At 32.4% G+C, this 25,415-nt stretch overlaps 2 protein-coding genes across 5 annotated transcripts; both read right to left on the reverse strand.

Annotated features, from left to right (window-relative positions):
- Window positions 1-7,435: 7,435 nt before the first annotated feature.
- LOC145013988 (hydroxyisourate hydrolase-like) lies at window positions 7,436-20,292 on the reverse strand. Of its 3 annotated transcripts, XM_078972334.1 has the most exons (13): window positions 19,946-20,292; window positions 19,670-19,733; window positions 19,117-19,172; window positions 18,832-18,907; window positions 18,671-18,742; window positions 11,692-11,779; window positions 11,337-11,595; window positions 11,034-11,140; window positions 10,494-10,708; window positions 9,295-9,323; window positions 9,099-9,186; window positions 7,816-8,023; window positions 7,436-7,572 (listed from the first exon to the last, which is right to left on the reverse strand). In XM_078972334.1, the coding sequence occupies exons 1-12, from the start codon at window positions 20,093-20,095 to the stop codon at window positions 7,905-7,907; spliced, it is 1,323 nt and encodes a 440-aa protein (XP_078828460.1). In that variant the 5' UTR covers window positions 20,096-20,292; the 3' UTR covers window positions 7,436-7,572; window positions 7,816-7,904. The 3 variants fall into 3 exon arrangements, with proteins under 3 accessions (XP_078828460.1, XP_078828462.1, XP_078828461.1); XM_078972336.1 differs by lacking the exons at window positions 7,436-7,572; window positions 7,816-8,023; window positions 9,099-9,186; ... (3 more) ...; window positions 11,337-11,595; window positions 11,692-11,779 and adding exons at window positions 15,525-15,772; window positions 15,880-16,650 and having other exon boundaries at window positions 19,946-20,225; XM_078972335.1 differs by lacking the exons at window positions 7,436-7,572; window positions 7,816-8,023; window positions 9,099-9,186; ... (3 more) ...; window positions 11,337-11,595; window positions 11,692-11,779 and adding exons at window positions 15,525-15,772; window positions 15,880-16,698 and having other exon boundaries at window positions 19,946-20,225.
- A 962-nt stretch (window positions 20,293-21,254) lies between these two features.
- LOC145018463 (2-oxoglutarate (2OG) and Fe(II)-dependent oxygenase superfamily protein) lies at window positions 21,255-22,979 on the reverse strand. 2 transcript variants are annotated; one of them, XM_078976344.1, is made up of 5 exons: window positions 22,688-22,979; window positions 22,159-22,190; window positions 21,996-22,044; window positions 21,853-21,914; window positions 21,255-21,752 (listed from the first exon to the last, which is right to left on the reverse strand). In XM_078976344.1, exons 1-5 carry the CDS (start codon window positions 22,917-22,919, stop codon window positions 21,465-21,467), a joined length of 663 nt encoding a protein of 220 aa, XP_078832470.1. In that variant the 5' UTR covers window positions 22,920-22,979; the 3' UTR covers window positions 21,255-21,464. The 2 variants fall into 2 exon arrangements, with proteins under 2 accessions (XP_078832470.1, XP_078832469.1); XM_078976343.1 differs by having other exon boundaries at window positions 21,853-22,044.
- Between the last annotated feature and the right edge of the window lie 2,436 nt (window positions 22,980-25,415).

Genomic DNA, 25,415 nt, shown 5'->3' on the forward strand with positions numbered 1-25,415 from the left:
GATTCACTGGGATTGTACTCTGATATTTGATGGGATGTATGGTTTGACTATTAAAACATGGTTTGCGATGTGTTAGGGTGTGATCAAACAATGTTTTTATTTATTAATGTTTTCTAAAGTAATATTTTTAAAATGAAATTTTTGGACATGAAAATTGGGTCGTTACAACAACCCTGTTGTAGACTCTGTCTCGCCCTGACAACATAGTAGAAAGCTGATCCAGATTTGGTACCCTCGCCATACACCGTAAGCACTCCCCCACTAGGGTCTCGTACGGTCACCATCTGACGCTCACAGTCGATCATAGCTCCAAACCAACTCAGCCAATACATGCCCACTATGACACAGACATCACCCGTCGCGATCGGTACCAGGTCTATCGGGAACTCAACACCAAAAATCTCTAGTACACATCCCCGGATTACATCAGTAGCAAAAACCGCAAGCTCATCGGCTATAGAAACCCTCAGAGATTGACTCAACGCCTCACGTCAGATACTAATGTGACGACTAAAAGCTAAAGACACGAAGGATCGACTCGTACCCGAGTCAAATAACACCAAAGCGGGTACAGAAATCACAAGAAAAGTACCTATATATAACACAATATAAGCATAACAAATCTCAAATTAATATAAATAAGGAAATACATGTCATCCACGACATCAGGTGCTGAGTAGACCTCCTCCGCTGTCAGCTGAAAAGCTCTCCCATGAACCATCGGTGTCTTGACCTTTGTTGGCCGACTATCAGTAGCACGTAAAGCAACAGGTGTGGAACTGTGTGTTGATCCCTGAATGAGTTGAGGGCACTCGGCCTTCCGATGGCCAATCTGGTTGCAGTGAAGCAAACTGCAAACCCCTTAGGGCAATCCTTCGCCATGTGCCCCTCTTTGCCACATTTGTAGCAAATCCCTGCCCGACATGATCCTTCGTGACCCTTTTCAATACAATTGTTCCTTGGGTGATGTGGAAGCAAAATGATGCACCTGATACAATTGCAAGTAAAATTACCTCAACTTATAATTAGGAGTCTGTATCTATGTCAATTATAAACGCATACGAACTACTAAATTGAAAGCTCTATAGTAGATCAAGCTTCTGTATGTCAGATACTTGATTAAATACCCCATTTGTGTGTTTAATCTTATATTAGTTTCATTGTTTCTTCTTCAATCAGTTGTATAGCCTGGAATGAAGTTTTTTTAATAGGTTTGTAACATAATGGCACACCAAATTGCAGATAAATTCATCATACATTGCCTGGAATGAAATCCAAGAACAGTTTATCTTATTGGAATTGCAAAGATCCAACTAAGCTATTGTCTCTAATCTTCGAACTTGCGTATTTTACTACTTTTACCCATTACATGATCCTTTCTCAAAATTACTACATTATGGATAATTGGATATTGCAGGAGTTTATACATGGCATACCCGAAAAAATGTGTTGGGGATGTTAATGATGAAAGACTAAAATTTGAAATCGACACCATTTATTGTCAAGAGGGAATCGAAATGTATATGAGATTTGGTATTAACAAGGCATTTTCATATTAATTATATACTTTTCACTGTTAAAATTTTAAAAATTTTGTAATGATGTTATTCAAGTGTAGTACTGTAACCAAAAGAGGTAAAATTTACAATGCCTCTATGGATATGGATTTAAACAAAATGGTTGCGGGATCCACCTGAGTTCTCGACAAAAGATATACTTACAGGTTTATGTTGTATATTACTATATTTAGATGTTTTATTATAACTTTATAAATTCTTTTTGCCTTCAGGTTTTTTCTCTATTATCTTTTTCCTTTTATCATTATTAATGTTATTTAACATAATATCATGCTTTTTTTTGTGAAGCATTGTTCTTTGGGCGAGCGTGTTTGCAAGAGATATCAAAGCTTTGATTTAGAATTTGGTGCCCTAATTGAGGTGATTACCCAATCTTTTTTTATCATGTGGGACATAAATTATTTCAATTTTGGTTTTTCCTTCTATCATGTGGGACCTAAAGTTCCTTATGGTAGACAGGTAACATGAAGTTGATTTAAGGTATTGTTTGGTATGATGGAATTGGAAAAGGAATGAAATGGTTTATTCCGTAGTTTTCCCTGAATGAAATGGACCAATACTAAAGGTATCAGATTCTCTTATATGTCAATCTATCAATTCTACTACAACATTGTAAATCCTAGAAATAGCAACATACTTTCATTACTTGTTTATTATAGCATCATACTTTCATTCATTTCTATTTACAACATTGCACATTCAAGAAATAGGCCTTGAATCATGCAGGTGGTAAAGCATGGAATAATGGCTTTGAGGCAGCTTTAACTGATGTAAGTTTCTTTGACTGATGGATTTTTGTCAAGTCAAAAAAAGTGTATTTTGTTAACTGAAATTGTATAAATATATTACAGATTGAGATGACATCTTTGTTTGGGCATCATTTGGAGAGTAATAGATTACTGTTTGGCAATACTATTTCATCAATATTGTTCAAAGGATCTTAAAATGCAAAGACAATTATTGTAGTAAAAAAAACTAGAATACTTAAATCTTTTTTTTTTTGGTTTTCTTTTTGTATAATTTTCTGGAAAGTTGTGTTAAGGTTCTAGGTGATATATGTCTGCATAATAATTAATATAGAGCCAAGTGGAAAATAATTTTCCCTGAACTTTTTTTTAATTTGCTAACAATTTATATAGTGTGGGTTTTTTTTATTTATTAAATTTGAGAACATTTTATGTTTACTATTGGCTAGTTCCACAGTAGATATTTAAACGAGTTAAATACAAAAAATAAAAACAAAATTCAATGATGAATTTTTATGGTCACCCATTGGATAAATCAGTGATGATATTTTTATGGTCATTAATTGAATAAGTCAGTGACGACTTTCTATGATCACTAACTGGATAAGACGATGATATTTTTATGATCACTAATTAGATAATACAGTGACGACGTTCATTAATTAGTGATGAAACGGGTTGATCTGATTTACTAACCAGTATATCTTAGTCACTATTTAGTGACCACTTATATATTTAGGTTCACTTTTATATTTACATATATATATATATATATATATATATATATATATATATATATATATATATATATATATATATATATGTCACCAATCAGGTTTTGTGACAAACCTATAGTGACGCAAAGTGATCACTTATATATTTAGGTCACTAATTAGGTTTTGTGACAGACCTATAGTGACAAAAAGTGACAATCCAAAATTTGGCCACTAAACAATTTAATGACAATTCCTATTGTTAGTGACCATTTTGTTTTCATTACTAATTAGCATTTTTTTTTGGAGTGGGAGTGAGAATGGTAAAGGTGGAAACTTTGTTTCAATATAGAATGGATTTAATGATAGAACAAAAAAATATATATTGAATCGCAAAAAAAATAATGCAATACAATACAATGGTTTTTTATTGATTTGCCCTTTTTTAATTTTATTGGTTTTACCATATAAAAAAGTTTAGCGGCACAGCTTGTTATCCATTTGTCAACGAGCGGTAATTTTATTGGTATTGTCATTGGATATGTAAAAAAATAAAAAATTATCATTATAATATATTAATTGAAAAATATTGAAATTATAAACTAATGATAGGGTATCCATGTAAACAAATTACATGCTATTCATATTGTAAAAATATGGTGTAACTTGGTTCCCACTAAACAAATTACATGCTACCAAGTATGGTCAACACTCAACATGGTAGTAGCACTTATACATATATATGTGGTTATGATGATGAAAAATGACCGTAACAACAACATTAGTACTTAATGTTGGTTATTTAGATAACCAAAAACATAAATGCGAAAGCATAATATGAAGATCTTTAATCTCGAATCTAATTAAAAGAAAACTTAAACATGAAAGAATGATTACATACCTTTTCCATTGAGATTTTCAGATCTAGAGACTAGGAAGAGTTTTCCAGTTGATCTCAAGAACTCTCTCTAAAATCCCTAAGCAATGAACCATACAAATTTCTTAGTGTATTTTCGTGTGTCTTGATTTGCTCCTCATCACATGTGTTTATAGATGGATATAAATCCTAATGTGAGAGATGGAAGGGATCTTGAGGATCTCGAGTCAGACCGGGAACTCAACCCACATGGTAATTAAATATTCTATAAATCGGTCCATCAACAATTTATATTCTTACCATAATAAATTGATTTCATGATAACATTACATATATATGAAGTGGTCCCATAATTATCTAACAATCTCCCACTGGACCACAAATATATAAATGTACATATAACCGTATAAGCGCTTTAATGAATGTTATCATAATGTTGGTACCCTTAAACAATCTCGTCCACTAATCATAATAGTATAGGATCAAAGAGGTCTTCGTTACAATTTACGTAACTAAACCTATCAATGGTCACATATACATATATAACTAATGACATAGATTAAACATGAAGTGTGGTTTTAAAATATGAATAGATTTCCAACGAGTTCCTTTTTAACTTGAAGTAAGATTAAACTTCAAATAAGTGCAACTAATAATGGAGTTAACCGAATTCTTAATTCTATACAGAAAAACATATTCTTAAACAAGACATAATGCACCATAAAACTCCCACTAAAACCAAATATCACACCAATGTGTGTAGTATGCTCATGAAAGACCTAGGGAGGTAATCCCTTATGAGCGGATCCGCTTTTATGGAGTTTGTTCATATGTGCTATATATATTTCCATTTGCACTATTGTGTTAACAGAAGGAAACTTGATGTCAATATGCTTTGACTTAATAGAACTTCTGTTATTGGAATATAACATTGCTGATTTATTATCACAACTTTAATGGTCTTTCAATACCAATAATGTGTAGCGTGGTCGACAAATTTTCGCAAACATATTCCATGCTATAAATTATGATGCCATTATGGAAGATGCTACCGAATTCTATTCCATGAAGTGGCTCATCATGCTAAAATGTAAAAGTATCTCGATATGGATCGGTAACCATTTTGGCATCTAATAAAATCAGATTTTTAATAAAAATGATCTTCAAAACATCTGATTTCCTATAGTTGAGCATATAGCCTTTTGTCATATATAGATATCTCAAAATTCATTTGGCTACTTTCTTATGATCCAAACTTGGGTTGCATAGATATCGACCCAAAACCAGAAAGATAAATTTACTCCCACTTAATATGTGATACACAATACCATTTACTATATTTACCCTAAACTAAAAGAGATAATAAATTGATGAAAAATGTGGTACCACGCATAGGATATCCAAAGTTGAGGTTGTTGAGTTTGTGTATTCAAAATAGGAGATTGAAAAACATTCTCGATCACTGATTCATAATTTGCATACTATCAAAAGCAATAATAGGAATCAAGATTGATCCCTCCTTACGGAAAATGTTTTAACCTTGTTTCTCCCCCAAACTCAACATCCTCAAAGAATGTTGCTCTATCCAAAATGAATGGTCAATATCCACGCAATTGAGAACTAACATAATGTCCTCATTACATTCCTTAAAGTTAATCTCATTGAGTAAGAATCATAAATGTGATCAATGTTAACAGGTATAATACCATAATTCAAATTTATGTTTCGAGAATATAGGCAAATCTATTTTTATGCTCACTAATCCATAAACCGTAATCAATATATTCAATTTATGACATCGTTACAAGGTATCAACACAACATTAATATCAAGTCTTTGGACACTAATACTAACTTGCAAGAGATATCCTTGTTTTAGAGATAAACATTAACAATAAATCATGTCAATTAACAAGTCCCTCTTTGGATTGACTTATTAATCACATGGAATCAAAAAATCACCACATGTTTACCACTACATATATGTTTATTCGGCCAAATATCAGTCTACCTTTGGGTCGGCTAATACCCGCATTAATAAACGCATAAACTATAAATTTTGATAATAAGAATTGACAATATATCATGTCAATTAATAAGCCCCTCTTTGGATTGACTTATTAACGACATGTAACCTAAAAAATTGCCATATATTCATCATCAAACATGTGTTTATCCGGCCAAATATTAACCTACCTTTGGGTTGATTAATATCCGCAATAATAAACACAAACCATACAAATTAAGTTCTTTGTAAATTAATTTTCACAAAAGATATCACTTTGGCGATATATTGTGTCAATTAATTTATCCTTAAAATAAATAATAGGTCATAAATGAAATTTATCAATAACCAAAAATAAATAAATAAATAAATAAAAATTACAAATATTAATCGGTATCAAAATTACCGTTTTCATAAGTGTAATTTATTGGCCAACTAAACATATCAAAATAAACGTTGATATGTAGACAAGCATATATTTCCAGATGTAAACATGAATTAGTTTTGTGGCCATGATATAACAAATTTAATAAACATTATCCTAAATTTCATTCAACACCATGAATAATTGTTAAGTTTATAATTTGTTAATGTCATAAATGTTTACATAACTAATTGTCCCATGCATACACACACAAATGGGTGTAATTGAAAGAAAAAATAGTGATTAAAACTTCAAATATAAATCCAAAGGAGTAGGGTCACGTCAACAAAGGAAATAATAGAGTAGCTTTATTATTTATCAAAGGAGTATGGTCACTTTTGGTAACGCCTAACAGGCCTGATTTCATTTACCAATACACCAAACAGTAAAATCAGTAAAGCAAAGTTCCAGTAGTCAAACTCAAGGTACAAAATATATGCACACAATCTTGCTTCTAGTACAACTCAATACAGTAAACTAATATTAAAGGAAGCCTTAAACCAAATGTGTTGTTATCAAGGTAATCAAGACACATAAAAGGCACGGTCTAGCAAACTCAAATAAAAATAATAATAATAATAACCAGCTATGGATATCATATAACCATTGGTCCATAAATTATTCGAAGCTTTAGAATCTGTTGAAGAAAAAAAAACACAACATATACTCTTGATCTCAAGAAGTAACAAAAAATGAAATATCTCAAACCTCTTTTTCCCTCATCGTCGGATACGAAAGTACAATACATAAAACCAGGGGCGGACGCAGGATTTCATAGTAGGGGTTGCACACGGGAAGATTAGGGTTGCACGATAGGGGTTGCCGGTGCCACCCCGGAACCCCTTTAAATCCGCCACTGCATAAAACAATTTTGAAGCAACGAGGACAATAAGGTATGTTTTCATTTAAAGATCAAAAGGACTAAGACCATCACACAATTTCTGATAACAGATTCGAGTATGGCTCTGATACCAATTGTTGGTTATTTAGATAACCAAAAACATAAACGCGGAAGCATAATATGAAGATCTTTAATCTCGAATCTAATTAAAAGAAAACTTATACATGAAACAATGATTACATACCTTTTCCATTGAGATTTTCAGATCTAGAGACTAGGAAGAGTTTTCCAGTTGATCTGAAGAACTCTCTCTAAAATCCCTAAGCAATGAACCATACAAATTTCTTAGTGTATTTTCGTGTGCCTTGATTTGCTCCTCATCACATGTATCTATAGATGGATATAAACCCTAATGTGAGAGATGGAAGGGATCTTGAGGATCTCGAGTCAGACCGGAAACTAAACCCACATGGTAAGTAAATATTCTATAAATCGGTCCATCAACAATTTATATTCTTACCATAATAAATTGATTTCATGATAACATTACATATATATGAAGTGGTCCCATAATTATCTAACACTTAAGACAAAAGCTAATTAATGATGTTAATTAGAAAAAGAGTCTTTTACCTTCAAGTATGGAATTATGGCAGAGACGTTGACGTTGTTTCCTTTCAAAAAATTGGCATACCAGTGTGCAGAGAGCTTAGGATATCGTGTCAACTCCTTGTCATCAAGGTCAACGTAGTAGAGACCATAACCATAATTATAGCCACCCAACATCTCAAGGAGATCAAAGAAGGACCAGACAAAATATCCCTTCGTGTTTGATCCATTCCTGTTATTTACCATGCATGTCATAGACCAAAAGAACCATATGAGCTCGAGATGAGCATTAATCATGCATCTATATATACATAAAGCTCTTAATTTACAGGTGGATTTTTTTTATAAGGATGGTTTGAGTACGTAGAAAGTAGCATCATCCACATGCATGCCGGCCCTTTAATTTCTTAAGAGGCATACCTTATTGCATCCAACACAGCACCAATATATGCATGCAAGTACTCTACCCTTGGGGTGTCCATCAATGTTCCATTACGTGCTTGTACTTGTTAGGGCCGGCCCTAAGGGAGTGCAAGGTGTGCGGTTGCACAGGGCCCCGAAAAAAATAGGGCCCGATTTTTAGCCGGATTATCTATTTAAGGATATATATATATATATATATATATATATATATATATATATATATATATATATATATATATAGTTTTATAAAATTATAATTGTATGAACGATTTGGTGAGCTGGCTAAAGCGCCGCAATGATTTAAAGTAAACCGTAGTTCGATTCAGGTGTACGTTAATTTTTTATACCTTTTATAAATCTACAATTCCCTCTGCTCATTTATAATCAATGTTTTACAATCCACCCTCAACTTTTATAAATTTACATCATATCATAATTAATGCTTAATTAAATAAACGGATTATACTCCAAGTTAAACTTTTACCCCTTCATTTATGCTTCATGCTTTACAATTTACCCTCTCTTGCAATTTTGTTTATTAAATCAGTTTATAAATTTGTAAATATCTTTTTTCTATTGATTAAATTATTTTTAATTTTCCATTATGACAATTCACTTTTTAAATTTATTTTTGTAATATATATATATATATATATATATATATATATATATATATATATATATATATATATATATATATATATATATATATATATATATATATATATGATCCATTTTTTCTCGTCGCACAGGGCCTTCAAAATCAACGGCCGGCCCTGGTACTTGCCCTATCAGAAGTCAATGTCCATATATCATGCATACACTCATATATTTATTTGAAGTACTAATTAATTAATTAATTAATATGCATGTTTGATGTATACCATTTTCATGGATGTACACAGGAGGGTTCTCATATTCTTCCTTCAGATAGTTAAGGAGCTTTTCCAGACCGATTGGAATCACGGGGAACTGAACTGAGATTTAAATAATACAAAATAAAAATAAGAGATTTATTTAGTACGAGAGGAGGATATAGGGAAATAATTAATAAAGAGAAAAGAATAGCAAAAACATTACCTCGGTTATCGGGAATTCAATTCCACTGTCTGCAATTATCCGCACGAAGTAGAGAAATGCACGCAGCATGCATGTTAGTATTAGTTTTATTTTTATCTACACAGTACTGATTGCAAATTTAAGTGCCAATTTTGGTTGCTTCAGACAAGTGCAATTATTGGGGTCATCTAATTTAATTACTTTCATATATCAAACGAGACAACAATGCAACAGTTAAATGAATGTATTAATCCCAAAAATGACCACAAAGGTAAGGATCATAACACCAGATGACCATTTTTTTTAAAATTTTATTATTACCAAATAGCCACCTGCATATTTGATTCGTGAAATAGCATTTTCTGACATCATATTTCACAAACTTCACTTTTTCTAGAAAATTATGATTTTTTTCGCAAATGATATATATTATGTTTCGTGAAAGCATAATTTCATTTTCGTGAAATAATATAAGTTACACGAAATTTGATAAGATAAATATTTCTTATAAACAATATTAGGTCTAGCAAAATTGTTAAGGTATTTGATAGCCAAACATCTTCACCAATTTTGTTGTTCCTATGTACTTTTGTTTACATTTCAAATGAATATTTGTTTATTTTGTGAAAATAAAATTTATTTTTCTGTAAATGTTTTTTTACGTCGTAACTCACAAAAATGACGTCATCTTGCGAAATTAAAGATTCATTAAATTGAATAAGAGATATTTCTTTGAAATGTACACAGAGAAGTTTGGGTTTCAAGCAGTGATCGAGGTCCCATATTCGAGTCCTTTTAAAGACGATCGACCTTCTTCCACATATTTTCAAGTTCCTTTAAATTTCGAAGTAAACAGTCCTCCATGAGACTTGAACAATATGGCATCTCATGAGAATCAAATGCTTGAAAGTCAAACAAAACTGTTTCAATAGACCTATTTTTGTTTACATTATAAATAAATGCCTATGTTAATCACTTCTGAGATTTTTTATTTTATTTTATTTTTTTGCAAAATGAAAATTATGTATTTTTTGCGAAAACAAAATAAAGTTCACGTAATATAATGTCAGAAAAAAAAAACTACTTCACAAATTAGCAAACCTCTTTTCGCAAAATAGGTGAATACTTTATGATAGATATTGAAAAGGTGGTGATTTGGTGTTATGCAATTACCTTTTTTGGTCATTTTTGTGATTTTCTATCATGAAGTAGATACATACATATAAGCGCCATGTCTGCATAAACGTCCCTGGTATCAGTTTCAAGATCATTGGGGTTGTCCTTGATGTATAATGTGGTATAGTGGTTTATGCCTAAGAAGTCAAATGAACCCTTGATTCTCTCTGATTCAAGTTTGGTAAAAGTTGGAATCCGGTTGCCTGCATTCTTCTTCATTATGTCTGGGTAGTCTCCGTTCACCAAAGGATTCAAAAACCTGGTGTAGGATCGATCCATGAAACAAATATCAAATCAGAAGTTGGATTCAAAGGCCAACACAATTAATTTATCTACAAATTAATTGAACCTTTGAACAGTATATATGACCCTGCGAGTTTCTAATTAATAATAGCTTTTGGTAGAGGTCTACAAGTGGTAATTTCGACCCATTTGCCAAAAGCCGATTTGGAATGTATTTGCTCTTAATTAAATGACTTAACAAAATAATGAAATGAGTTTAAGTCGCCTAGCTAATGTGTAATCATATTGCCCATTTTTGCAACATATAGCTTTTGCTTAAACTTTATGTAGTAGCAACTCACCAACCCAAATAGAAGTCATTGGCTCTTTGGGTAGCTTTGACATCTTGTATTGTATTTGTATAAGGTTCAAACCAAAAGGCTAAGAGATTTATTCCAACAGAACCATGCTGCATCGATCATCACTGATATTTAGCCAACAAATAATGAATGCATGTTTCTTTATTGTTTTTTCACCAAAAAGATGATATATATATATAGTTCATGTTAGGATCTTCTTCCATCAAGTTCCATTGTGGTAAATAAATTTCCATATATAGCATGAACCAGAAAGCTTGAATATAGTGGAAGGGGCCAGAGTTTTACCTTGTATTTTCCCCAGTAGAGTCTTACAGTCGATGCATGTGCCAGAAGAAAATGGTGAGCAACAAGGTATGGCTCATAAGTAGAGTCACCTCTGCTGCAGTTAATCATCCTAAATGGGGAAGAACAACGTCCAGGAGGTGAACTGCCTGTATCATAACCACCTAAAGCATATAAATTGGCTTCATTAAAGGTAGTCCAATGCAAAACCCGATCACCAAATTCCCTGAAGCATACATCAGCAAATGCAACAAAATCTTTCCTGCATTTAATTAATTACATATTGAATTTTATCACGAGCATCACATATATATGATATAAGGATGGAACCACGGTTTTAGTTACAAAGAATATGTACACTGATTTTCTACTAAGCCATCCTCCATATTCGTCTTCAAGTATGAGCGGTAGATCTATATGATTTAATGTAACATGTGGTTGTATTCCTGCATAATATAATCAGCATTTGCATTCTGTTGGGTGAAAAACGAATTGTTTGTATTTTTTATTCACTTATTCTATATATGCGGAAGCTTTCAAGGTCGGACCTTCATACTCGAATCTGGATAAAAGAAAATAGTAGAAGGAGATAGTGTACCTGCTTCCATTGAAGCTTTTGGATCTGAAGAACAAGCTTGGTTTTCCAGTTGATCTCAAGACAACTCTAAGAACCCTTTGCACTCAAGAAAAACGAATTTTGAATTAATTTCATCCTCTTTGATTTGCTCCTCATCACATATATTTATAGATGGAGATAAACCCTAATGTGAGAGATGGAAGGGATCTTGAGGATCTTGAGTCAAACCGGGAACTCAAGCCACAAATGGTAAGTGAATATCGGTCCATCAACAATCTTATACACTTGCCATAATATTTGGATTTAAATGATAACAATATATATGTTCATTTACATAATGGTCCCATGATTTTCTAACAATATCCCACTGGACCATGAATATATAAATGTACATATAACCATATTAGCGCTTTAATGTATGTTATCATGATATTGGTACCCTTAAACAGTCTTGTCCATTAATCATAATTGTATAGGATCAATGCGGTCTTTGTTACAATTTACGTAACTAAACCATCAATGGTCACATATATAAGTATGACTAACGACATAGATTAAACATGATGCGTGGTCACAAAATCAAAATTGATTTCCGACGAGTTCCTGTTTAACTTGAAGTGCGATCAAACTTCAAATAAATGCAACTAATAATGAAATTTACCGAATTCTTAAATCTGTACAGAAAAACATAATTGTTCTTAAACCAAAATAAAGCACCCAAAAATAAATTGAAAAACTCCCACTAAAACAAAATATCATCAATATTTATCACACCCATGTGTGTAGTATGCTCATGAAAGACCTTGGGAGGTAATCCCTTTGTGAGCGGATCCGCTATCATGGAGTTTGTCCCGATGTGCTCTATTGCGATTTTTCCATTTTGCACTCTTTCTTTAACAATAAGAAACTTAATGTCAATATGCCTTGACTTTGTGGAACTTCTGTTGTTGTTGGAATACAACACTGCTGACTTATTGTCACAATACAACTTTAGTGGTCTTTCAACACCAATAATACGCAGCCCCGTGACTAAGTTCCGCAACCATATTGCATGATCTGATGCCTCGAAACATGCTACAAATTCTGCCGCCATGGTGGAAGAAGTTACTAAAGTTTGTTTAGCACTCTTCCATGAAATAGCTCCTCCTGCTAATAAGTAAATGTAGCCTGATGTGGATCGATAACTGTCTTGGCATCCAGCAAAATCAGAATCAGAATACCCAATGATCTCCAAAACATCTGATTTCCTATATGTGAGCATGTAGTCTTTTGTTCTCTGTAGATATCTCAAAACCCGTTTGGCTGCTTTCCAATGGTCCATACCTGGGTTGCTTAGATATCTTCCCAACATCCCTACAATGAAAGATATGTCGGGACGTGTACACACTTGAGCATACATAAGACTCCCAACAACCGATGCATAAGGAATCTTCTGCATCTCTTTAAATTCAAAGTCATTTTTAGGGCATTGATCGAGACTGAATTTGTCTCCTTTAGAAATAGGGGTGTCTCCTGGTTTGCAGTTTTGCATGCCAAATCTTTCAAGGATCTTTTCAATATAGCTCTTTTGTGATAATCCTAGAATTCCACGAGATCTGTCTCGTTGAATTTGGATTCCTAATACAAATGAGGCGTCCCCAAGATCTTTCATCTCAAAATTCTTTGAAAGAAATTTCTTGGTCTCATATAAGACCCCTAAATCATTGGTGGCAAGTAATATATCATCAACATACAAGACCAGAAAGATGTATTTACTCCCACTGAACTTGTGATATACACAATCATCTACTATATTTGCCTCAAAACCATATGAGACAACGATTTGATGAAACTTGTGGTACCACTGACGGGAGGCTTGCTTGAGTCCATAGATAGATTTATTTAGTTTGCAAACCATTTCCTTTGAGTCTTTCGATACAAAGTTTTCTGGTTGCACCATATATATAGTTTCATCAATGTCACCATTGAGAAATGCTGTCTTAACATCCATCTGATGTAACTCAAGATTGTAATGTGCAACTAATGCCATGATTAACCTAAAAGAATCTTTTGATGAAACCGGAGAGAATGTCTCTTTAAAATCAACTCCTTCCTTTTGAGTATAGCCCTTAGCTACAAGACGTGCCTTATGTCTTTCCACATTACCTTTTGAATCCCTTTTGGTCTTAAAAATCCATTTGCAACCAATAGGCTTTGTACCTTCAGGTAATGGAACAAGTTCCCAAACTTTATTGTCTTGCATGGACTTATACTCATCGTTCATGGCATCAATCCACTTTTGAGAATTTGAACTTTGCATGGCCTGAGAGAAGTTGATTGGATCATTTTCAATCATTCCATCTGGTTCTTCATTTTCTTGGAGATATACATGGAAATCCGAAGGGATTGCACTTCTCCTTTCTCTAGTGGATCTCCTAAGTTGAGGTTGTTGAGGTTGTTCATTATGAACAGGAGAGTGACTAACATTGTCTTGTTGAGGTTCCTGAATTACTTCTTCTCCGACAGGCACATTAATTTGTGTATCGTCAAAAGTAACAGTAGGAATCGAGATTGATTCCTCCTCAAAGACAATGTCTCTAACCTTATTTCTCCCCCCAAACTCAACATCCTCAAAAAACGTTGCAGTTCCTGTTTCAAAAATTGATTTTGTTGCAGGATCATAAAACTTATAACCCCTGGATCGTTCAGAATAGCCAATGAAGTAGCTGCTAACTGTTTTGGAGTCCAATTTCTTTTCATTCGGCCTATAAGGCCTTGCCTCAGCTGGACATCCCCAAATACGAAGATGAGTTAAACAAGGCTTTTTCCCTGTCCAAAGCTCATAAGGTGTTTTAACAGCTGCTTTAGTTGGTACTCTATTAAGAATGTAAGCTGCAGTCTTAAGTGCTTCACCCCAGAGTGACTCTGGTAAAGTAGAATGACTTATCATACTCCTTACCATATCCTTAAGAGTTCTGTTGCGTCTTTCAGATACACCATTCATGCTAGGCGAACCTGGCATTGTGTATTGAGGGACGATTCCACATTCCTCTAGGAATTTAGCAAAAGGTCCTGGACGTTGTTCACCTGATCCATCATATCTACCATAGTACTCACCACCACGGTCAGATCTAACACATTTAATCTTTTTATTAAGTTGGTTCTCAACTTCAAGTTTAAAAGATTTAAACACTTCCAGTGACTGAGATTTTTCATGAATAAGATATAGATACCCATAACGTGAGTAATCGTCTATGAATGATATAAAATATAGTTGACCATTCCAAGAAGCCGAAGGGAATGGTCCACAAATATCTGTATGTATCAATTCTAAGACATCTGAAGACCTAGTGGCATCTAATCTTTTGGTTTTTGTCTGTTTGCCCTTGATGCATTCAACACAAATTTTCAAATCTGTGAAGTTGAGGTTATTTAACACTCCATCTGACACAAGCCTATCCATTCTCATTTTTGAGACATGGCCTAAGCGTTTGTGCCATAATGTTGCTGAATTTTCATTATTTAATTTTCGCTTAGTACCACGTGAATCCACGTGCAAGGTTTCATTATATGAAGTAACAATATCAAGCATATATAACTTATCACAATACGTTAGAGAACCAGTACCAATAACATTTGAATTTAAAGACAAACTAAATTCACCATTTCCAAAAGAACAATAATAACCAGATTTATCCAATTTAGAAACAGAAACCAAATTGCGTCTAAAAGACGGTACAATGCAAGTGTCTTGAAAATCCAAATAAAAACCAGTATCTAGTAATAAACGAAATGTGCCAACTGCTTTGACTTCTACCTGCTTGCCATCACCCACATAGATATATCTTTCAACATCATTTGGTTTTCGGTAGTTCAGGCAACCCTGCATAGAAACACTTACGTGAGTAGTAGCACCAGAATCTATCCACCAAGTATTTCTAGGTACAGAAACTAAATTAACCTCAGAACAGACCAAAGCACGGATTATACCTTTCTTAACTCGCCAAGCGTGGTATTTTGGACAATCCGGCTTCAAGTGACCAGGCTCTTGACAAAAGAAGCATTTAGGAGGTCCCGATTCCTTTTTCTTTTGATCATTGCCTAAATGTTGTTTCTTTTGCATTGGTCCCTTATTAGCAGCTTCTTTTCTATTTCTTTTGCCCTTACCTTTAGAAGTACTAGCAAAATGAGCACTTTCAGTTGTTTCATGCTTCATCCTTTCTTCTTCTTGCACACAAAAGGAAATGAGCTCATTAAGAGTCCATTTGTCCCTTTGGCAGTTGTAACTGACCTTGAACTGGTTAAATTGTGCAGGAAGAGAAAGCAATACCAAATGAACTAGAAAATCATCAGAAATTTCTAGTTTCAATGCCTTAAGTTTTGAAGCAAGATGAGACATCTCCATGATGTGCTCCCTTATGTTTCCTTTGCCTTTATACTTCATTGAAATCAACTTTTGCAAAAAGGTACTTGTTTCAGCCTTATCATTTTTTGCAAAACGTTGTTCAATTTCAGCAAGAAAATCTTTAGCATTAATAGACTGCTCGTTTGCACCTCTAAAGGCTTCTGGAACGCCGCGCTTAATGATCATTAGACTCATGCGATTTGAGCGATCCCATTTTTCAGCATCCCTTTTATTCTCCACTGAACTTGTGGCAGTAAGGATGGGTTGCTCAATCCGAAGTGCAAGGTCAAGATCCATGCAGCCGAGAACTAACATAATGTTCTTTTTCCATTCCTTGAAGTTAGTCCCATTGAGAACTGGAATGTGATTCAAGTTGGAAGATATTATACCACAATTAGCATTTGCTGTATTTTAGAACAAAATATTAATTAGTTTTTATGCTCATTAAACCATAATTATAATCAATAAAAAACAAATTATGACATCACAAGGTATCAACACAACATTAATATCAAGTCTTTGAACAACAATATTAACTTTTAAGAGATATCTTGTTTAAGTAGTAAAAATATTGACAATAAAACATGTTAATCAATAAGCCCCTCTTTGGATTGACTAATTAATTACATGAAACCCAAAAATTATCATATATTTACCACTATATATATGTATGTTTATCCGACCAAATATTAATCTACCTTTGGGTCGATTAATATCCGCATTGACAAACACATAAATCATAAAATTTAATAATAATATTTGACAATAATTCATCCCGTTTAACAAGCCCCTCTTTGGATTGACCTGTTAACGACATGTAACCAAAATAATTGTCGCATATTCATTATCATATACATGTTTATTCGACAAAATATCAACCTACCTTTGGGTCGATTGGTATCCGCAACAATAAACACATAAACCGTAATATTTAGATTCTTAGAAAATTAATTTTCTAAGAAAATAAATAATGTCACAACTGAATTTATTGACGAACCATAAAAAAAATGACCGGGTAAAAAAAAATAAAATACAGATTTATTAACTTGAACATGACAATAATAAACTGCTATTAAATTGAGTACTTTAAAGTAACCATGCAGTTTTAATTTACACAATAAAGCCTTAAACAAATAAAACGCTAATAACATAGAAGTATTTTATTTATTTATTTATTTTTTCTTTTACAACGATACCAAAATAAAATAAACAAATAAAGTTGATTTATCAATGAAGGTACTCTATGTATAATAACTTAAAAGAGAATAAATGTTGCCGTTATTTTAATAAGTCGAATATTATAGACAAAAAAATAATCTCACATACAAATCTTAACCAATTACCTAAATAATATTAGTTTTGCACGCAGGACAATATTATGAACAATGAATTTAGCTAAATAGTAAATTCAACCAAAACATGAACCAAAGTCTGATTATATATTAATGAAATTTAGTGCATATAGTACAAGTTTCAAGCATTGAATGGTCACTGTCAAAATCAATAGTAGAAAAGTGTTTATTGACAATTGAAAAATAACGTCAGAAAAGCAAGCAGAAAAGACAATGGGTTGTCAAACAAAGTTGCTGCATTGAGTACATACAATAGTAAAATATTTAACAAGCGTGCGATCCCTTCTTTCAATCAATAGTCAAGAAAAATCAAGCATATAATGAAATATATAATTTACGACGTAATGAAGAAGAACCAGGCATGTTTAAATATAACGTTATAGATCTTAAACCAACATAAAATTTCTAGTACCAAATTCGAGAAAGCTCTGATACCAATTGTTTGTATTTTTTATTCACTTATTCTATATATGCGGAAGCTTTCAAGGTCGGACCTTCATACTCGAATCTGGATAAAAGAAAATAGTAGAAGGAGATAGTGTACCTGCTTCCATTGAAGCTTTTGGATCTGAAGAACAAGCTTGGTTTTCCAGTTGATCTCAAGACAACTCTAAGAACCCTTTGCACTCAAGAAAAACGAATTTTGAATTAATTTCATCCTCTTTGATTTGCTCCTCATCACATATATTTATAGATGGAGATAAACCCTAATGTGAGAGATGGAAGGGATCTTGAGGATCTTGAGTCAAACCGGGAACTCAAGCCACAAATGGTAAGTGAATATCGGTCCATCAACAATCTTATACACTTGCCATAATATTTGGATTTAAATGATAACAATATATATGTTCATTTACATAATGGTCCCATGATTTTCTAACACGAATAACTCAATTAGCTAGGCATTGTTTGTAAATTTAGTTTTCATTGACATATATAATATTTATTTGAATAAATAAATATAATTAACCAAACAATTGCCGACTAAATAAATCAGTTGCAGTTATTACTAATTATGTCTAACCATGGGCGATGAGCCTGTTGATGAAATCGTTGTAAAATTGTAAGCCCTTTACATTGACGGATCCTCTTCCATCTGTTTAAAATTAAATAAGAAAGAATCATATATACATGGCCCAAGTAATTTTGTGATTATGTTCATCATATAAGTGTAACTAAACATACTTGGGATGAGTCTGGACCAAGAAATGGAAAATCTAAATGCTTCCAAACCTGTGTCTGCCATAAGTTCAATGTCTTCCTGCAACATTAGGAGGATATCAAAGCTACATGCCTGCCTGCCTGCACTAGCTAGCTAGCTCTAGTTAACAAGCTAAGCAGCAACTCAAATTTCTAGCATTTATATATTTTGACTACTTGTATGAAGATTGAAGCCAGCATCTGCTTAAACATAAGCTGTTCTGGATTAATTAATATATATGCATTATAAAGATGAGTTGTGGGCTGTACCTTGTATTTATGGTACCCATCACATGCTATGTCTCCGTTTGCTCCATCGCAGAAGCCTGAGATTTTGGATCCATAATATAATATTAAATATTTCATCTTAGGAAAATCCTCAAGCTAGCTAGCTATCATTCAAATTAGATGCTTTCTGTTTCTGAACAAATAGACTCCATTAATGTGTATCCCCATAACTGAATTTTCAAGAAGCCCTAAACTCCTAACAGCATATTAATTGCCCTCCATCACTGTGCGTTGTGCTAAAGCTGCACTAAAAATGTTGAAGTGGGTCATCCAAGATACAGGACACTTGGTTTGGAGCTATATTGATTATTGAAGATGGAGACGAATTTAGATGAATGCCCAAAATGAAGTGGATGAAATGAATATTAAACCAAATGCTTATCTTAATTCTTTTGTGTGTATAGTATATATAGTGAAAACTTACAACCAAACACCCCAAAATTCTGTTCACCGTCACTGGTGGAGGAAACCATCCAACTCAATTTTGAGATTCCGACATGAATTAATCCTACTGTATATTAATTATTGTTATTACCTGAATGAGCGTAGCTGTCCCAAATGCTGAAACTCCTTCCGTCTTCCAGCGCTGCTCCTTCGACCTTATCACACACACACACACACACGCACACATATATATATATATATATATATATATATATATATATATATATATATATATATATATATATATATATATATATATATATATATATATATATATATATATATTAGACACCAGTCGACTACACACACATGACACACTTCAAACTTCAAACGAGATCCAAGATATTAACTAGTTAAGAGCAAATGCCTGATAAGCGGAAGTTCCGGAACCAAAAACGAATTCAGCCGGAAAATCACCTCTTCCATACCCATCAACCACACCAAATACCAACAATCCTACATTTCCAATCACTAGAACAAGAGAAAGACCAAGAAGACGGACAGAATATATCGGCATACCGCAAGTGATGAATCAGCTATCTTCGCAGGCAAACTGTGTTGTAGATTAATTTTATTCATATATGGTTGGACGATAAATGGAGATGCCACGTCTGACAGACTGTCTTCTATTTTGACCTATAGTCACAGACTTTAGATCATGTAAGTTGTAAAATCTCAATTCAAATCTTTTTATTTTATTACTTGGATTGGAAGTAATACGAGAGTTGTTGGATTTGAAATGATAATGGAATCATACGTAGTCTTAATATAGAAATTGATGTGAGAAATTATTATTATTAATGGGATTTTCTAATATGTGCCTTACCTAAGGCACATATAACAATCATTAATTCATGATATATATTATCATAATTAATTATAAAATATATTAACTATAAAAAATATTACTATAATTAAATATGAAGTCATTAATAATTTTCATAACAAATGTATTTTAAATTTAATTATTGTAATATTTTTCATAATTAATACTTCTTATCTTAGGATACATACATGTTAGAAAATCCTATTATTAATAACATAATATAGTATATAGTAATTGGGATATGTAAGATCTAAAGGACAAAGTAAAGGGATTAAAAGATAACTCGACCAAGGCCCAAGCCTATTATGTCGACTGTCAACTACTTCCAGTTTCAGTCCAAAAAAATAATATCTTTCGTTTCTAAATAAAGCTAAAGCTCCCATTTTGTGGATTATATATTATACTAAGAGTATAGTGAAAAATCTTATTATTTTAGAAAATTTTTTGATAAAGTTTTAATTTTCCTTAACAGAAAAATATGCACATGATAAGGTGTCATTTTCTATTAAAATAAAAATAAAAAACTTTTTTGTTAATTTGAACAAAATATTAAATAATCAGTATTTTCTGTTAAAAAAAAAATAAACTCTATCAAAAGATTTCCTAAAATAACGAGATTTTTCTAGATAAAACCCCAAAAAGTTTACCAAAATATAACAACTTTGGTCCAAAGTTGTTTTTGTTGCAAAGATGATCCCTAATTCAAACTAAAATAACAAGATTTTTTTATTTTATTTTTCTCTTGTTCTCTTGCTGATTATATATGTGGATTGGACTGTTGTCATCCTTTCTGGGGACGGAGACTCTTCTTATAAAAATAAAATCAAAGATACGATACAGGCATCTAATCTCATCACATTAATGATTAAACTCGTCAATTACTCTCATCAATATCATTATTCATTACAGACCTCAAAAGGTTGAAAATAAATATGGGAAGAAGCCTGATACACGCATGATATGCACTCTTGTATGTCAAGTCTATATTAATTTAACATTACTGCATTATTTCATACCCTTTATAAAGGGTACAACCTGGGAATGCAGTACGTACTAGTTACTACTCAGTCTTGCAAAGCTTTCTTAATGTAATGGAGGTTCTTTTTTTCTGATGGATTTCTAGGCCATCCCATTTCTGGAAACCAGGTTTGCGGTTGATTTCATGTTTCCATTTGTATCTGGCTTCACCTGATATCAACAGTAAGGAGCCAGGTGTCAAGTATACAGGGATCTTGTTTTCATTTGTAGATTCATGTACACGGCTGAAATGCATCACACAGGATGATTCTAGGGAAACTAGGGCTATCCCATCTTCAAACCGCATCAGGTCCACATGTGCACAAATTCCCTGAAAATGATTATATAAACTATGACCTGCTCAAAACTTCCTTCTTTTCTCTCATCTCAATAGCTGGTGAAACAAAAATATGAAAAAGATCATGGCGCACCTCACCTGGCTGGTATGAGTTAACAATCAGTTGATTAAAGAGAGGCTCCCTCTTCAGTAGCTCTGATGGAAATATGAATTCTTGTTTATCCGTTTCCATGGATTCAGGATCATAATCACTATACTCGATAATTTCATGTATACCTGTTGAAAGCTCCTTAGCCCACGGTGGAAGATCACCAAACCTCATAGCCTGCAATGGGGGAGTAACACCAAATATGATTTATGCTTCCGATCTCAGGTTAACAACAATAAGGAGATCTGACCATGTGACTGAAAGCTTAAGTTGTTATGTCACGCGTCAAACCTGATTGTGAGAGGCCTCACTGAACCATCCTTCTGCAGCAATAAGTCATATGGTAGAACAAATAAGGTTCCATCAGTGACACTTTCCAATAAACTCTGAAAATAGAATACATTCAGGAAGACATGCATACCCCATACAAGGCTTTCAAGAAATATGTCAGAGCTGCTTACTTTTCAATACCAGATATGAAGTTGTTCTTATAACTTATACCTTTTGAGAGATCGTTTAAAACCAGATCAAAATTTATAGAAAGTATTGCATTTGGTCCTAATTTCCTACAAATTTCGTAACTGCATCGAAACTTACAGATTGTACCATCATCAACACACATGCTGTTGTATATCGTGCAATACAATTCACAAATTTTACTTCTGAAAATAATTATTATGTTTGACAGTAAGAATCAAAATGTAAACTTCTTCCGGAACCTAGTAATTTTCCAATTTAAAGCTAAGGATGACGACTTATTATTCGTTAGATCAAAACGAAATTACTGAGATATATAGTAGATGTAAAATAAGATGAAAACCTTGTAGGATTGATGCTAGCAAAGTTGATTGTTGATCAGAAGTTAAAAACTCTCTACATAAGCTTAGCCCCTTGATTTCACTGATTCGCTCCCATTTAGGGTTCTCCCCAAATACATATTGAGCTTCAACCGAAATGTTCGAGCCTTCCATCTGTTGTCCATGATCGTCGTCGTCGCTATCTTCCGACGACTCTCCAAATGCTTCTTGAATAAGCTTCCTGTATTCGTCCATTTCGTAGGAGCTTCGACTGAAGGGTTTGCTGTGAGGTCAAGTCGACTCCGTTTAAACCACACAAAACAAAACGTTATGTTAGCGTAAAAATATCTTTTAATTATACGAAAATGTATTTTTCAATGGGAATATGATTTATCAAGGTAATTAATTTTTCAGTATGTTTACATCTGGGTAATTATCTTTTTTTTTTTTTTGTATATATGTAGGTGACAAACTTTTTGGAAGTGTGCACATATGATCATTATGACCTGCTATAGCAGGTTAAATTCTAGTAGTGAACGTTTTCAACAAGTTTGTTACCTAGATATGTAAAAAAAAATTGTTATCCAAATATGAACAAAACGAAAAGTAAAAATTAAATTACATGAATGGTCCCTGTGGTTTGGGTGAATTTGTGGTTTTGGTCGCTAACTTATTTTTTTTAACTTAAGTGGTCCTTACTGTTTATTTTTGTTGCGCGTTTGGTCCCCGTCTTACCTAAAAATACTATTGTGCCCTTATTAATTTATTTTTTAATTAATTTTCTTATCTATGTATTTATTTTTTACATATTTATAAAAATTAATAGACCACACATATTTGTATCTCGTCGGATGATCACTACTATTTATTTTTTAATTAATTTAATTTTTTAACTCGGATGGTCCCTACTATTTAATTTTGTTATGAACTTGGTCTCTGTCTTACCTAAAAAGACTATTGTGCCCTTATTATTTTTTTTAATTAATTTTCTTGTTTATGTACTAATGCTTTATATGTTTAAGAAAAATTAGTAGACCTCACATATTTGTATCTCCTCACCATTCCATCTTTCATCATTCTCAACTTCTATTTATTTTTCAACTTTAGTGATATCGACGTCTTCATCATCACTTCTTTTTTCGGTCCTTCAACTCCGTCGAATCAACACCACAACCCACTAAAGATGAAGAAACAGTAGGTTATGGTGTTGGTTCGCCATAGTTGAAGTACCAAAAAAAAAAGAATGACGGTGAAGACGTCGATGTTACTAAAGATGGAAAAGAAATAGAAGATGGGGATGATCAGAGATGAGATGGTGAATGATAAGACTCAAATTAAATTTCTCAAATGTGGTTTCAGGTTTACGGTGATGAGATACATATATGTGGGGTATATTAATTTTTTTATAAAAAATAAATACATAAATAAGAAAATTAATTAAAAAAACTAATAAGGGAAAAATAGTATTTTTAGATAACACAGAGACCAAACGCGTAACAAAAATAAACAATAAGGATCATCCGAGTTAAAAAAAAATAAATTAATTAAAAATAAACAATAGAGATCATCCGAGGAGAGATACAAATATGTGTGGTCTATTAATTTTTTTAAATATATAAAAAAAAAATACATAGATAAGAAAATTAATTAAAAAAATTAATTAATAAGGGCACAATAGTATTTTTAGGTAAGACGGGGACCAAACGCACAAAAAAAATAAATATTATGGACCATTTAAGTTAAAAAAAATAAATTAGCGACCAAAACCACAAATGCCCGCAAACCACAGGAACCATTCATGTAATTTAATTTTTAATTTTCATTTTGTTTATATTTAGGTAACTATTTTTTTTTTGTACATATCTAGATAACAAACTTGGTGAAAGCGTTCACATCTAGGATTTAACCTGCTATAGCAGGTCATAATGGTCATATGTGAACACTTCCAAAAAGTTTGTTACCTAGATATGTACAAAAAAAAAAAGATAGTTACCCAGATGTAAACATACCGAAAAGTTGATTACCTTGATAAGTCATATTCCCTTTTCAAATACATAAAAATATCATTTTAAATAAAAAAAATCATATAAACTAATTGTAAAAATTTATTTTTTCTATGATACGTAAAAATACATTTTGTTTTATTAATAACTTATTGTACGAAAATGTATTTTTAAATACATAAAAAATTATTTTACATAAAATAAATACGTAAAAAAACATATAAACTAATTGTAAAATTTTATTTTTTCTACAATACGTAAAAGTACATTTTGTTTTATTAAAAAAAAGGTTTTATGTAAAACAATTTGTAATTTATTTTTTATTTATCTTTTTTGCGATTTTACGTAATAAAATTTAATTTTAGTAATAAAAAACAATGTTTGACTGCAGCTTAGTGGCGTAAGGCTTAGTTTGATTAGGGTGAGGGGGAGGAGGTCCCGAGTTCGAATCCTCCTCCCCTGATTTTCTAGCATTTTTATTATTTTTAGACGAATTACAAAAATGGTCTCTGTGGTTTATCAAATATCACGAATTCAGTCCATCTATATTTGAAAAGACGAAAATGTTCTTATAAATTTAGTCCCTAATGGCAGAATACTAACAGAGTTAGTGAAAAGGGCCATTTGTGCAAGTTTTACAAGCCATAAGGACCATTTGCATCAAAAAAAAAAATGACTGACTTTGTAACTTTCGGTAAACCACAGGAACCATTTTTGTAATTTTATATATATATATATATATATATAT

The sequence above is a fragment of the Lactuca saligna genome, chromosome 9 (genome assembly GCF_052625555.1).
Source record: "Lactuca saligna cultivar CGN05327 chromosome 9, ASM5262555v1, whole genome shotgun sequence".
Taxonomy (NCBI): Eukaryota; Viridiplantae; Streptophyta; class Magnoliopsida; order Asterales; family Asteraceae; genus Lactuca; species Lactuca saligna.